A 17276-nucleotide genomic window follows, 5' to 3' on the forward strand; every position below is an offset into this window, starting at 1 on the left:
ATCCACTACCCTAGAATTCTATTATTAACATAATCGTACACCACACACTCACTTGTTTGGCTTTTCTTTGAGACAAATTCATTCAAATATAGTATTTTCTGTTGCTGAGGAAGATTCGCCTTGGGCTAACATCTGCTGCTAATCTTCCTCTTTTTGTATGTGAGCCACCACCACAGCATGGCCACTGACAGACAAGTGGTGTAGGTCGGCACCCAGGAACTGAACCCGGGCCACCAAAGCAGAGCATGCCAAACTTAACCACTAGGCCACCAGGGTTGGCCCTCTAACATAGTATTTTAACCTTGCCCTTTCTTTTCCAACACTCTTAACAAATTAAATCTACTACAAATGATTATTTAGTGCAACTGTTTCCAAGTGTCCACCCTAGCGACTCCAGAATTCTTGAAAGTGAGGCTCCAAGGGAAAGACTTGGAGGGTGGAGTCACCATCCAAGCATGACAGCAAGCAGAAATCCTCCCAGTCATTTAGGACTCATGATCTTTACCTCCACCTTTAATCCTGGAGAGATTATGGGCAGAGGAATGCCAGAAAAAGAAAAAAGGAAAAAAAAAGGACACAAAGGAGGAAACATGCAACTGAGAAATAGCAGCACTAACCCAGTAACCAGCTCAAAGTACATGAGAAAGTCAACAGGCTACATCAATGTCTCATGATAAAAACTAACTCATTTTAACAAATAGAATGAGAATTATAAACTAGATGTTTTAAGTAGTAGGCAATAGTACAGCTGTATTTTGCTACATGAAAAATAACAAGAAAAGCAAACAAAAAGGACCAAGTCTGAGGGTGAGGAGGAGGAGACAGGCAGAGAAAGCTCCAGCTGGAGGGAGGCAGGATTTGGCCCAGAAAACAGTATGTACTAAAAATAACCTACTTGACCTGCACTCTTAAAACAATCTTTTAGCCACGCAGAGTTAGTGACATGATCAAACTTCCTTCTCTATGGGTCTGTGTGCGGGGAATAATGTGTTAATAATCATAAGACTATGAATGCTAATGACCAGCTGCTCACCTTTAGACCACCTACTGACAAACTGAAAGTGGTTAAAATGATAAACGAATATTGGTGGGAGAACAGCCTTCTGGACACAGCACAAAATCCATAAGCACATAGGAAAACATATAAACACTTACCTACATAAAATTTAAAACATTTATATGGCAAAAGATATTATACAGCGAGAAGTTAAGAAACAGACTGGGAGAGTGGACTGCACCACATACTTGGCAAAAGTATAGAGAGAGGCATGTTCATAAACTGATGCTGAGAGCTGGGCACCACGTAGCCATTTGAGGGCAGTGCTGACGGCATGCAAACCCAGTGTGCCACTCACAAAATGGTACTGCTGCAAACAGCTAACAAGTTTCATTTTAAGTTTGATTTCCCACTCACAGCTTCACTCAAAATAAACGCAAGATGGATTGAAGATTTTATATGCAAAGCAGGAATTACTTAAAAAATAATCATTCAAAATATAATAATGGAGTGGAAATAGTCTAAGCATAAAAGAAAAGGCAGTAGCCATTTTATTTTGTTATTGAAATATACTTGACATACAACATTGTGCAAATTTAAGGTGTACAATGTGTTAATTTGATACATTTATATATCATAATATGATTGCCATTGTACCAAGAATTAGCATCCCTATCATCTTACATAAGTAATCATTTTAAAAGCACTAGTAGTCACAATATACAAACATTCTACACTTTTATATGGACAAAAGATATAAACAAAAACATTTAGAAAAGACTGAAAAAACTGGAAATGAAAAGCGATAAAGTATACACAGTCATGTGCCACATAACGACACTTCAGTCACAAGTGGCTGCACATATGATGGTGGTCCCACAAGATCAGCGCCACAGAGCTAGGTGCGAAGTAGGCTACACCAGCCAGGTTTGTGTACGCACACACTATGATGTTCGCACAACGACAACATCCCCTAACACACTTCTCAGAACATATTCCTGTCATTAACTGATGCATGCTTGTATAAAGATGTCTTTAAAAACATACAAAAGTGGACAGACAACGTGAACAGAAACTTACAAAATAAAAATACGAGAAACACACTTCCTTGATTAAGAAATAGCTTCAACATCACAAAAAAATTAAATATAAAATTTTTTCAGTTATCAGACTGGAGAAGCCTGACAGGTCAATTGACCAATACACAGGAAATGCATAAGTTGCTGTAGTCCTCTGGAGAGCATTCTGGCAAAAGAATCAAAATCCTTGAAACATGCCTATCTTTTGATCTCCACCACTATTTATAAAACATCACAAGTGTTCAATTTCATATTCACCACTCTCAGGCTGATTACAGAAGTTATAACTTGTCAAATACCATGCAGCTAATAAAATACTTGAAAAGATATACATTTTCTAATATAAAAAATATGACCCAAAACATACTGTTGATTAAATATCCTGACAGGAAAAAAACTATCTATCGCATTATCCAGCTGGGCAAGTGTGTGGTGAGGGTAAGGGTAGAGAAGTGCACCGTCTGGAAGAGTTTACACCAAGTGTGAGTGGCAGCCAATGCTAAATGGCCAAATTATGAGTGTTTTTCATTTTTTTAACAATTTATATATTATTTTCAATGCACGTATTACTACTATAATCAGCAAAAAATTTAATCTCCATCTCTTTTGTGAAAGCATGAGTCCTAAGAGAGTGGCTGGGTGGCCTGAAGTACAAACGGAAGCCAAGGTAAGGGGACAGCTGGCACGCAGGCACCTGCAGGCAGAGGCAGCATGGCCCGAGGAACGTCCAAAACTCCTGGTAGGTACATCCCTATGACAAGTAAATCCTCCAATAACAAAGACCCGTTGGTTTGTATTTTTAAAAATTTTATGCTTTAGGAGCTGGCCCCATGGCCGAGTGGTTAAGTTCGCATGCTCCGCTGCAGGCGGCCCAGTGTTTCGTTGGTTCGAATCCTGGGCGCGGACACGGCACTGCTCATCAAACCACGCTGAGGCAGCATCCCACATACCACAACTAGAAGGACCCACAACAAAGAATATACAACTATGTACCAGCAGGGCTTTGGGGAGAAAAAGGAAAAACTAAAATCTTTAAAAAAAAAAAAAAAGAAAAAATTTATGCTTTAAATTATAATTTGCAATGTCATGCAGCTTACTTAGTCCAAAAGGCACTTATATTTCTCATTAGAAATTAGCCAGTGAGGGGCCGGCCCGGTGGCGCAGTGGTTAAGTTCACACGTTCCACTTCTCAGCGGCCCAGGGTTCGCTGGTTCAGATCCCGGGTGTGGACATGGACCACTTGGCACACCATGTTGCGGCAGGCATCCCACGTATAAAATAGAGGAGGATGGGCACGATGTTAGCTCAGTGCCAGGATTCCTCAGCAAAAAGAAGAGGACTGGCAGTAGTTAGCTCAGGGCTAATCCTCCTCAAAAAATAAAAAATAAAAAATAAATAAATTAGCCAATGACTACTATAAGCTATGTTGTTGAGGCTGGTATGAGACTCGCTCTCCCACCAAAAACACTGGAAAATGGACAACATAGATGAAACAGCTGTTTTCAGACACTGGACTCAGTGCTTCTGGGATAATCGCAGGACAGTAACCCCTGGGAAAGGAGAACACAGATATGAGGCCTTATGAGGCCAGCTTCCTGCATAAAAGGATTTCCATACCATAGGGCAAGAGAGAAGGCCGAGCAGAGGAAGGCAGTCTTTCTGAATTTAGGGCTAGAGGTCAGTGTCACGGAAGTGTGACAGCTAGCATGTGCAGAACACTGGAAGGAACAATGGGGAGAAGGAGTGGCAGGGACCTACATAATGCTCCCCGAGTCTGCTCCTGACTGCCAAATCGCACCTGGAGTGGCAGGGACCTGGACAATGCTCCCCGAGTCTGTTCCTGACTGCCAACACGCACCTGGAGTGGCAGGGACCTGGACAATGCTCCCCGAGTCTGTTCCTGACTGCCAAATCACACCTGGAGTGACAGGGACCTGGACAATGCTCCCCGAGGCTGTTCCTGATTAACACGCACCTGCACAGGGGAAAGTGATGTCTGACCAGGCACAGTACAACCCAAGAGCTCGACCCTGAACCAGCCCAGAGATGACACAGAGTGGGGAAGAGATCAAGTCTGACCAGCTAGAGTTAGAGGCACCTTCGAAAGACCACGGATTTCCACAGTTATCCCAGAGGATCAGGCCCTTGTAGCAGGGCTAAACTAGCATCACATTATGGGGATTCCAGGCTTACCCCAACAAAGTTTAAGAACAAGCCTTGAAAGATCAGGTGGATCTGCAAGTTGCGGAACTAAGAAAATAAAGATAAATAGGTTTTGAAAGAAGAAAGACTATATAACATTTACAATATCCAGCATCTGATAAAACATTACCAGACACGCAAAGAAGTAGAAGAAGTGTGATCTGTAACAAAGAAAACTCAAAAAATAGAAACATACCCAGGAATAACAGAGGAAATAATGGAATTAACAGATGAAGAGTAAGTAGTATAAACTACTGAAAGACTTAAATGAAACTATGAGGACATTAGGAGAAAAAGAAAGGTATTCAAACAATAACAAAACTAAGAGAACCACATGGAACCTCCAGGGATTAAAAACATAATATTTGGGATAAAAAAATTTTCTGGGTAGGGGCCAGCCTGGTGGTGTAGAGGTTAAGTTCACATGCTCCACTTCAGTGGTCTGGGGTTCACAGGTTCAGATCCTGGGCATGGACCTCGCACTGTTTGTTAAGCCATGCTGTGGCGGCATCCTACATAAAGTAGAGGAAGACTGGGACAGATGTTAACTCAGCGACAATCTTCCTCAAGCAAAAAAAACAGGAAGATTGTCAAAAGACGTTAGCTCAGGGTCAATTTTCCTTACATACATACACACACACACACACACACCAATTTGCTGGGCATTCTTAACAGAACACTAGATACTGCACAAGGTAAAATTAGTGAATTTAAAGATAATGCAACAGAAACTATCAAAATGGAGTCACAGAGGGGCTAGCCCCATGGCCTAGTGGTTAAGTTTGGCACACTCCACTTCTGTGACCCGAGTTTGGGTCCTGGGTGAGGACCTACACCATTAGTTGGCATCCATGCTGTGGCAGTGACCCACATACAAAATAAAGGAAGACTGGCACAGATGTTAGCTCAGGGTGAATCTCCCTCAGCAAAAAACAAAAACAAAAACAAAACAGAGTCACAGAAAGAACCCAAGACCGAGAAAAGCAGCAGAGCCTCAATACCTGCAGGTGTGCTGAGTGGTTTAACCCACAAGTCCTTCATGTTGCAGGTACAAAGGTTTGAGCAAAAAGATATGGAAAAGAAAGGCTGAAAATTTTTACATGGGAAGAAAACAATGAACCTCCAGATCCGAGAAGCCCAACAAACCCAAAGCAAGACAAATCAAGATATATCACACACACGTTCCTAGAAGAATCATCCCCAAAATATCTTTAAAATGCCCCAAGAAAAAGACCTAGAAGATAAAGAGGAGACCAGACAAGAATGGCTATGGAGAATACTTCAGAACTACATAAGTCACAAGACAAAGCAATGACGGCTTTGAAATGGTGGGGATAGAAAAAAACTGTCAAACTAAAACTTGAAAAACATCTTTCAAAAACGAAGGTGAAATAAAGACACTCTTCAAACGGAAACTGTCACAATTAATCTAGTGGACTTCTCCTACAAGACATGTTGAAAGAAGTTCTTTGAGATGAAGGAAAATAACATTAAACAGCAAGTTGGAACCATGTACAGGAAAGAGAGGCCCCAGAATTGCTAAATATATAGGAAAGTGGAAATAGGGTTTTCATTTTTTAATAACTTCTTAATATACTTGACTACTTTAAATAGAAAAATAGTAATGTATTGTGTGGTCTATAAAATGTATGACACAGTAACATAAAGGATGAGAAAGAAGGGGAAGTCTACTGTGCAAGATTCTTAAATTGTGAGATGGTTTAATACCATTTGGAGAAAAATTATGTAAGTTAGAAACACATATTGGAAACCAGAGAACAAACACTACAAGACAGAACTAATGGTTATAGTTATAAGACAATAACGGTAATTAAACAGAAATCTGAAATAACACCCAAAGATGGAAAAAAGAAACCAAGAGATAGGATAAGTAGAAAATAAATAACAAGATGATTACCTTTAACTCCACCATTATTCATAATTATGGTAAATGTACACATTAAGAATGCAGCAACTGTCAGAATAAATAAAAAAGCAGTACCTACTTGTATTATCTTAACAAGAAACCCATCGTATATATAAAGAAACAGAGACGCTACACATAAAAGGATGGGAAAAGATACGCCACGCAAACACTAATCAGAAGAAAGCTGGAGTCACTATATTAACAAAGTAGATGTCACAACAACGAATACTACCAGAGAAATGAAAAAAGGGTCAGTATACCAAGAAGATGTTAGAATGCCGAATGTGTAAGCACTTAACAGTGTTTCCATATACATACAACAACTCACAGAACTGAGAGCAGAAAGTCCAATCTAGAAACAGAGCATGATACCTTAAAACTCTCCCTCCTTAATTAAGAGAACAAATGGCAGAAAATAAGTAAAAATATACAACACTTCAACACCAGTTTCCATCAAGTTGACCTACTGGACAGTCACAGAATACCCACAAATCAGCAGAACATGCACTCTTAGGAGCACATGGAGCACTGGCCAGGGAGACCACATGCTGGGCCATATCCAGAGTCTCCTACATAGAAAAGGACTGAGACAGAACAGAGCATGCTCTGTGAACATAATGGAATTAACAAATGAATTACAGAGACATCAGGAAAATCTCCAACTATTCGGTAAATAAACAATATATTTCCAACTAAATGACAGGTGAAAGATGAAATCACAAAGGAATTAGAAAACATTTTTAACTAAATGATAATGAAAATGCAGTATATAAAAATTTGTGTGATACAAACTAAGTAATGCTTAGACAGAGATTTATAGAACAGAAAAGAGTAAGGTATAAAATCAAGAATCTAACTTCCACTTTAAGAAGTTAACAAAGAAATGAAACAAACACAAACTAAGTAGAATTAAGGAAATAAAGATCAGAACGGAAATCAGTAACACAGAAAACAAAGAGACAATGAAGGTAATCAATTAAACCAAAAGCAAGTTCTTTGAAATTATCACTAAAATCAATGGGGTCTGGCTAGACTGACCAAGAAAAAAAGAGATGCAAATTACCAATGTTGAGAATGAAAGAGGGGATGGGGGATCAATGCTATAACTGCTAAAAAATAGTACCACAATATCACAAACTTTGCACCATTAAATCTGGCAACTTATATAAAATGGATAAATTCTCTTAAAAACACAAATGTCCATGAACAGAACTCCAGAAATTCAATTCATAATTAAATACTTTCCCACAAAGTAAACTCTTGGCCCAGATGGTTTCAAGGGTGAATCTGTTCAATATTTAAAAAAAGAAATAACATCTATATTACACCAACTACTTCAAAAAGTACAGGAGGCAAAAAGACTCCCCAACTCATTTTATGAGGCCAGCATACCCCTAGATATCGAACCAAAGACATTACAACAAAAGCAATACAGACCAACATCCCTCAGGAACACAAGCTCAAAAAAATCCTTCACAAAACATTAGCAAATCAAATACTACAATATATGCAAAGCACACTCAGCATGACCAGACAGTGTTTGACCTATCCCGGGAATATAAGGTTGGTATATAATCAGTCCACGTAAATTATCATATTAACAGATGATGGAGAAAAACTATGTGATCATCTTAATAGAAACAGAAAAGCCTCTGAAACGTCCAACACCCATTCATGATAAAACCCTCAGCAAACCAGGAACAGAAAAAATTTCCTCAGCCTAATGGGCATCTATGAAAACCGCCAGCTATCATCACACATAAAGGCTGAATGTTCCCCAAGCTTGGAAACAAGACGAGGACAAACGGTTTCAGCACTTTTCTTCAACACTGATCAGAGATCTCAGCCAGCGTAATATTTCAAGTAAACAAAGAGAAGGCTGCATATACAGACTGGAATAAAAGAGCTAAACTGTCTTCTCTGCATAGGAACATTCTAAGGAATTACACAAAAGCTGCTAAAAAGCCACGAGCAGACATTTCACCCAGGAGGACACAAGGATGGCAAACAGGCCCACGAAACAGTGCTCAGCATTATTAGCCATTATAAAAATGCAAACTAAAACAAGATACACCACACACAAAAATACTAAAAGAAACAACAACAACAACATCAAATACTGGCCAGGATGTGGAGAAACGGCACCACTCATACATCGCTGGTGGGAATGTCTAGCGGTGCAGCTACTCCAGAAGCAACTTGGCCGTTTCTGTGCGCACACTTTCCCATCCACCCCCGGGGGGTGAGTTCTGCATCTCTGACTTGTGACTTGATGACTGACTAGCTGCCCACTTGCTCCTCCGTTGTGAAGGGAGTGAGGGCAGCTGGTCAGTATGAAAGAGTCAACCCCAACCTCAACTTCTCTATTCCCTTCATCAGTCGGTCCAGTTGACTCTGCCTCCCCTCATTCACCACCACCACCAATAAGAATGTTGTATTAACCCAGAACATACAAATTACACATAGTACCCCACAGAATTTAAATAAACCATCACAGAACAGTGAGAATCAACAGCCTATGAAAACAAATCATCTGACTGGTGTGCTACCTGGCTTTGATTAAGAAACTGATCCAGAACAGCAGTTTGGACAACTTTCAAAAACAACTTCGACCTGCGGACTTATGAAGACTTACAAGGTTTACTGAGATAAGACAGGAGACACAAAAATATTTTTGATTTAAGAGGGAAAAATTAAAATTAGAATGCACGTTTGCATATACCTGATTTTATCAATACTATACACACACACACGGGAATTTAATTGGCAAGCAGCAATAGAAAAATGGGCATAGGAGAAGGGCAAACAACCAAATAAGAAATACAAATTTCTAATAAACATGTGGTGAAAAATTTCAACTAAATTAGTAATCAAATAAGTACAAATTAAAAAAATGAACTGTTCATAATTTTCTCTCAACCTGAAATTTTTTCTTCAATATTTATTTTAAATGTTTTGAAAGATATTTACCTAATAATCATACATTGCTGGTTAGAAGACATTTTGGCACAATTCTTCTATGATAATTTATAAATACCAGAAGCCTGAAATTGTGGATATTCTTTTACATCCCAATTCTACTTTTAAGAATTTATCTAAAGAAAAACAGACTTGCTATTTACATGCCTTCTCTTAATGTTTCTATATCTAAAAAAACAAAAACTAGGAGTTGCCCACTTGTTCCCATTCATGATGGAGGTGTGCAAAGGTTGGCTGGTTAGCTGAGAAGGGTCATTCTCCAGCTCAGGGGCTATGAAAGCAGGACCTGTGGTTCAGATCTAGCAACCTACATTCTGTTCTATATGCCCTCAGGGTAAGAATTAAAAATGAAAGAAGAGGAGAAGATGATGGTGGCTCTGCTACAGACACATTACACGGCCTACATTACTATGTGATGATGAATAAATAGACAAAAGAAAAAATAAGAAACTCTCATTACTGTCCAATGTGTTTGGAAAAGATACAAACATATAAAGGAATGAATTTCAACCTACGGATTACCTAAATTATAGGCAACTGAAAATACCTAAAGAAACAAACTATTTCCAAAGTCTTATGCATGCCAAACATATTTAGTTTCCAAAAAGTCCACTATACACAAGAATGAGGAAGGCTCCTGCTGGTCACAGTAATTAACGATAAGCTGCAAACAATACAAGCAGCTATTTCTATCCAAATCCAACCAAAGCAAGGAAAGTGACCAAATTATCGTATCCACTTTCCCTTCCCTCAACCAACAATTGCTTGGGTCAAAGGTCATTCTTAGACAATCTCAATCTTTCTTTACTCTCCTTTAAATATCAGCAAATTGTGTAAGATGAAGCTTCTCTCATTCAGATAAATACTACATATAATACAAGATAAATACCAAATGACCACAACTGTGGTTTTGTTAAAAACAAAAAAAAGAAAAGAAGATGTGTACCAGTTTAGCAGATTCTCAGCATTTTTTTGTTTTTGTTTTTGAGGAAGATTAGCCCTGAGCTAACTACTGCCAGTCCTCCTCATTTTTTTTGTTGAGGAAGACTGGCCCTGGGCTAACATCCGCACCCATCTTCCTCCACTTTATATGTGGGATGCCTACCACAGCATGGCATGCCAGGTGGTGCCATGTCTGCACCTGGGATCCAAAGCGGCGAACCCCAGGCCGCCGAGAAGTGGCACGTGTGAACTTAACCACTGCACCACCGGGCCGGCCCCTGATTCTCAGCATTTTTGAGATCTGTTTCAGAGATCATTGAAAATACCAAAATCCATAAGCATTGATTCCTCTAATGCCACCTCTTGTCTCTTCCCCAGGTACAGAGAAAAATTCAGCAAGGGCCAAGCAAGAGGTCCGAAAGAGCCCTTCTCCTTCTCTGCTAAGAGACACAGGAACACTCCACTTCTTCCTAATCAAAGAGGGCTCCCCCCTTCAAAGGAAAAGCTAAAGTGGACAGGCTTGTCTCCAAGATTAGGCCACCAGTCTGAATGCAACTGTCCACCAAAGCAGGATCTGAACTGCCTCCTAGGGAGTAAGTCAGCAATAGGGGACTCATCTAACCCCACCAAAAGTTCTCAATTATGAAGACCACTCAACTGACAGAGTTTAAAAATAAAAAGAGAAAGGAAAGGGAAAGAGAAGAAAACAAATCTAGGTGACAAGCCAACAGCAACATTCAAAACTATACCTAAAACAGGTCATGTGCTAAGATACTACAGAAATTATTTTCACATAATTCTCAATGACCCCTCACTAGAATAAAGAAATTATTTTAAAAAATTATGAATTCATTAAATAAGTTAGTTGCTACAAACAGAAATGTACTTACTACCTAGGAGTGATCACTAACAATAAGAGGACAAAGCAACTACAATGAGGCTCACCCCTAAAGCCGGCAGCCGTTGTGTGCAGCTCACGGCCACTTTCAGCTTCCAGTCGGTCTCACCATCCAGCTGATCGGTTCGAATAAAACATGAACCTTGGAATTAGAGAAGAAAAATTCCTGAGTCACAGGTACTTTAAAACCACAATTTCAGAGCACAGTGGGATACTGAAATGATATACTAGAGATTGTCATGAGCAAAAATCCTTAAAAGCCTTTATTTATTTGATTCACAAAAGGAGTTTGCTGAAAAGACACAGGTCATTAACTATTTAATCATTTATCTCCTATTTGGTGTTGTTCACTATTAAGGTTTAATATTAATTAGTGCTTTATTTTAGAAAGACTACATTGATCATTTCTACCTTTAATTCATGTTTTCATAATAACAAAACAGTGAGTAAATACATAAAAAGTCCAAGAGCATGTGATACAACTTTGCTAACAAAATATCTGATGTACCACCACAAAACAAACGTTCAGTAACAAAATCACAGATAAAATGAGAAAACTTGGTAAGAGCTATTGTCATACAAACAAATCCTATCAAATTTTAAACACAAAAAATATTAAATTACACTAATCTATTTACCCTCTGCCCATACTGTCATACGATTTCTCAGAACCTATCCTAAGATAGAACAGCAAAGCACAAAACACACACACACAAGACAATCGTGCAACGTTATTGATAATAATAATAAATAATTATAATAATTGATAATAATAAATAATAATAAAGGGTGGAACAGAGAGAACCAGAATACTACTTTCCATTGAAAGACAAGGGTGGGAGAAAGGAAAGAGTGTGAGTGTGTATATGTCTGTGTGACTGTGTGTGTCTGTGTGTCTACAAGTGTCTATGTGTGTGAGGGTGTCTGTGTGTATGCGTATATGCATGAGTGTGTGTACACGCAGGGACAATACTGATACAGGGAGGAAGGAAACAGGGAAGGGACTGGAATAGAAGCTACAACTTTCTGAATACATCTGATTTTATACTGTTCTCTTTGAAATCATACACATTTTGTGTAACTAAAAAGCCAAATTACATCAAACTGTAAAAAAGCAATCCCTAAAAAATAAAAGGAAGCATATAAAACAAAGTAACAAATTAACAGTTTAATCAAAAAATGAATTCAAGTAACTTTTGAAGTTTTTTAGAAATTTAACTATAAAATAAAATAGTTCCAGGAAGCCACGCAAGCATATGCATACCTTAGCAAATTACGACAAGGTAAATATCTTTGTAAACAACTAGAGGATCCCTTAGAAGACCCTGAATGTGCCCCATTCCAATGAGAGCCCCCTTGCCTTCTGCTAAAGAAACACTATTGTCACCTGCACTTCCTTGCTTTTCTTTAGTGTTTATCACCCCAATGCATAGCCTGAGACACTACAATTGAGCCTTGACCATTCTGGGCATGTCTTTAGAGTTACTTTTCATCTACAGGACCTCCCCTTCCCGCCTTCCACTTTGTTTGCTGAAAGGCCTGGGTCTGCATATTGCTGACTGAACACTAATGATCCAGACCAACTGGTTCCCCTTCCCTGTGTGGGTCTTGTAACGCTGGCTCTTGCACCCAGAGACCAGCTCAGATTCTGCTGGCCCTCGGCAATGCTGTCCTGCTTCCATCCAGAGGCAGAGTGTCCAGGCTCTGCTCTGCATTGATGCCCTGCCCTGCTCTGCATTGATGCACTCAACGCCCAGATCCCTCGCTGCAACAGAGGCTGCTGAAGGTAGTAGTCTATCCTTCCTTTTCCACATTTTAGCTGGAATAAAATGTAAAAGGAGAGGCTGCTGCTCTTTGCATTTGGTTTAGTCACCTGGTGGAACAGTTCCTGTAAGAAAGCGTTGACTCCTTGCTATTATTTACCCACATTTCAAGACAATGAACTGGTACCCTGTCATCCTCAGGAGGAGATTGATTAGGGCTGCACGTGCGCATGCATGTGTGTGTGTCTGTGTGTGTGCTGGATGAGCTACACTATTTGAGGAGTTTTATTCCAATGCCATTACTATTACTATAGAGTTTCAAGTTGTCCCACCATTGGGAGACAATCTGATTTTCAGAGTTACCTCATTATTAGATTAAAATGTCCAATGAAAAATCACAAGGCATACAAAGAAGCAGAAGAGTATGGCTAATTTAAGGAAAAAAGTTAATCTACAGACTCTGTCCCTGAAAAGACCTGATGATAGATCTGCTAGGCAAAGACTTTAAAGCAACTGTCTAAAAGAACTAAAGAAAGATGTCAAGAAAGTCAATAAAATGTATGAACAAAATGGAAAAATCAATAAAGGGAGAAAAAACCTAAAAAGAAATTCAAGAGCTGCAAGGTACAACTACAATGAAAAAGTCACTAGATGGAGTCAAAGACAGATTTGAGCAGTCTGACAAAAGAATCAGCGAACTTGAAGATAGGATGATGGAAATGATCCAGTCTGAAGAACAGAAAGAAAAAAGACTGAAAAGAGGTGAGCAGAGACTAAGGGACCTCTGGGACACCATCACATGGACCACCAAATGCATCATGGGAGGCCCCGAGAAGGAGGGAGAAAAATATCTGCAGAAATAATGGCTGAAAACTTCCCAAATTTGTTTAAAGACATAAATGTAAACATCCAACAAGCTCAACAAAATCCAAGTAAGATGAACTCAGAGACCCACGCTGAGACACATTATAATCCAACTTTCAAAGACAAAGACAAAGAGGGAATCTTGAACACAGCAAGAGGGAAGCAAATCATCACAGACAGGGGATCCTCACTAAGATTATCAGCAGGTTTCTCATCAGGAACTTTGGGGCTAGATAGCAGTGTGCCAATATATTCAAAGAGCTGAAAGAAAAAACTGTCAACCAAAAATCTTATATCCAGCAAAATTGTCCTTCAAAAGTGGGGGAGAAATCAAGACATCGCCAAACACACAAAATCTGAGGGAGTTGGTGACAGTTAGACCTTGCTTGAGGGAGGCACGCAGGCAAAAATGAAAGGCCAACAGACAGTAACTAAAAGACATGTAGAGAAATAAAGATCTCAGTAAGGGTAAATACATGTGCAAGAAAAAAGCTATTATTATTACAACAATGGTTTGTTAAGTACACTTTTTGTTTTCTACATGATTTAAGAGAATAGTAACTATAAAAAAAATTATTAGTCTAAAAGCTCAAATTAGTCTAACATTGGTATGTAACTCCAAATCTTGTTTTCTACATAATTTAAGAAGTGAAGGCATTTAAAATAATTATTGGTTTGTGTTTTGGGGCACACAATACATAAAGATGTAATTTTGTGACATCTGCAACCAAAAGGGGCACGAATGGAGCAGTTTCCGTATGTTACTGAGGTTAAACTGGTGTAAATTCAAATTAGAGTGTTACAACTTGAGGACATTAAATGTAAACCCCACAGTAGCAACAAACAAAACAACTACACATATACACAAAAGGAAGCAAAAAAGGAATTTAAACATCTCACTACAAAACACCAACCAAGAACACAGTAATGCAGGAAATGAGGGACAAAAAAGCTGTAAGGCATTAGGAAATCAAACTGCACAAGGAAAGAAGTTGCTCCTTATCAGTAATTACTTTAAATATAAATGAATTAAACTCTCCAATCAAAGACAGAGATTGGTAGAATTGATAAAAACACATAAATCCAACCATATGCTGTCTACAAGAGACTCACTTTAGATCCAAAGATACAAAGAAGTTGAAAGTGAATGATGGAAAAAGATATTCCATGCAAAACAGTATGAGGTTCCTCAAAAAATGAGAAATAGAATTAGCATATGAGGCAGCAATCTCACTTCTGGGTATATAGCCCAAAGAACTGAAAGCAGGGCCTCAAAGAGACATTGCTCTACTCACCTTCACAGCAGCACTACTCACAACAGATAAAATGTGGAAGCAACCCAAGCGTCCATCAACAAACGAATGGATGAGGAAAAGTGGTATAAACATACAACGGAACATTACTCAGCCTTAAAAAGGAAGGAAATTTTACAGTATGCTGCCACATGAAAGAACCTTGAGGACATTATGCTTAGTGAAATGAGCCAGTCACAAAAAAGACAAATAACGTATGATTCCACTTAGGTAAGGTTCATAGAGTCATCAAAAACATACAGATAGAAAGCAGAAGGGCAGCTGCCAGTGGGTAGAGGGAGGGGAGAATGGAGAGCCATTGTCTAACAGGTATAGAGTTTCAGTTCTACAAGACGAAAAGAGTTACAGGGATGGATGGTGGTGACGGCTGCACAACAATGTGAACGTGTTTAATGCCACTGAACCATACGCTTAAAAATGGCTAAGATGGTAAATTTTATGTTAGGTATATTTTAACACAATAACAAAAGAAAAAACTACATTTATTTAAAATGTAAACTATAGACTCTGGGTGATGATGAGGTATCAACGTAGGTTCATCAATTACAACAAATGTACCACTCTGGTGAGTGGTGTGGATAAAGGGGGGGGCTGTATATTTGTGATTGCAGAGGGTATATGGGAAATCTCTGTACCTCCTTCTCATTTTTTGTAAATCTAAAATTGCTCTAAAAAAATAAAGTCTAAAATAAAAAAATATTTAAATATATTCAGATTAATACAGAAAACATCAACCAAAAGTATTATACAAACATTTGATCTTTGCTGTAAAGAGAAAAACACTGCAAATAATTGAAACTGCACTAAAGTATGAAATACGCAAGTGTGTATTTGAACCCTTGCAGAGACAGAGACTATTAACTGTATTTTTCTCATATTTGTATTTCAGAGCTCCCTTCCCATCTCTCAGCATTTGCTCCTATCCATCAACTTCATTTACAATCACACTACTGATCGATGCAGTTCAGCACCAGTGTGGCTCCGGGGAACGGCTGACTGCGTGCATGGTGTTCACCAGAGCTCACGCTATGACAGCTATTGGCCAAATGCATTTCCTCTCCACTTCAACAGCTAATTTCATCAATAGCTTATCTCACGGCCTTTTCCCTTTTATCTAGAAGAAGAGACTGCTTGTGCCTGGTCAGCTTTCAATAGTGATCACTACAGCAAAACAGAAACATTAAATAAAAAGTTTTAACACTATTTTGAAATAGTTCTTTATCAGTAGTGACAACATAACCGTAAGAGTCCTGTGTGAAACAGGTTTTAACTTTAAAGGAAGATATAGAAATGTAGGATTACTCAGTAACACTATCGTTGGAGGGAAAAATAGGGGAACAGCCTTACAAGGTCCATAGCTGCTTATGGGCTGCAGTCCTCTAGTAAAGAGAAAACCTAAAATTTCCAATTGTGGTAGTTTTTAAGTTGTTCAGCATTCAGAAAACATCTTCCCACAGAAATGACATTGGTTAAGTTTTTGATGTCTAATGGAACCTGTTAAAGATTACTTATCCATAAGGCAGCTGAAATAATATGGTTGTTTAATGGTTAAATGGTTAAAGTAATCTAAAATGGTTAAAATAATACTATTAGATATTTATAATTAAAATAAACAACAAAATAAAACTGAATATTAGTGGAGGATGTTGTAAGTAATGGTATGGTAAGAAAAGCAGATTTACTTGTATCTTTAAAGGAGTAAATGAGGAAGATGTTACAGGAAGTATCTGGAAATATTCAGTAAGAACTTAACTCAGGATGAAAAAGCAGCACCATCAACTTCTAAATTAACTTAGATGGTATTGCTGTGCTTCACCCTAAAACAGGTTTACACACAACACTGCTCTTAACACAGGTGCCCAATATTTATTGAAAACCTACCAAATGAAAGCATTATTCCAGGTATCATGGTTCCTACTGATTTTAATAAGCTTATAGCCTAATAATTAAAGACAAACAACCAAATAAACAAAAATAAAAGGAAAAAGAAGTTCTAAGAGAAGCACATAGTACGAGGTTGACCATACAAGTAGCCCAGCCTCAAAGTTCTAAAATACAACCTACACTTAATCATTTGGAGCAAAGTGAAAGCCCTACTCTTGAAATAGGAGAAAGAAACACTTCTGTGAAAGTTCCCAAGGGAGAGGGATTCAGCTGGAAAATGGCTATGAGACAGTTAAGCCAAAGACCCATGAGAACACATATCAAGCATTCAGAAAGTCTCCTTAGCAAAGCAGCACACCAGCTCTGTGAGGATAATGGTCTTTTCCCCCATGATCAGTATCCTTTTGAACCTCAAGGGCCAAAGGATC

At 38.6% G+C, this 17276-nt stretch overlaps 1 protein-coding gene across 25 annotated transcripts in view; it reads right to left on the reverse strand.

The window, feature by feature from the left end:
- Nucleotides 1–17276, reverse strand: part of ATP9B (ATPase phospholipid transporting 9B (putative)) — a 282461-nt gene that overhangs the window by 171594 nt on the left and 93591 nt on the right. For all 25 annotated transcript variants that reach the window (XM_044744021.2, XM_044744020.2, XM_044744015.2 and 22 more), the window contains one exon: nt 11072–11166. In XM_044744021.2, coding sequence (XP_044599956.2) covers nt 11072–11166 — 95 coding nt within the window. The remainder of the gene's footprint in view (nt 1–11071; nt 11167–17276) is intronic.

This window comes from Equus asinus, chromosome 7 (assembly GCF_041296235.1).
Source record: "Equus asinus isolate D_3611 breed Donkey chromosome 7, EquAss-T2T_v2, whole genome shotgun sequence".
NCBI lineage: Eukaryota > Metazoa > Chordata > Mammalia > Perissodactyla > Equidae > Equus > Equus asinus.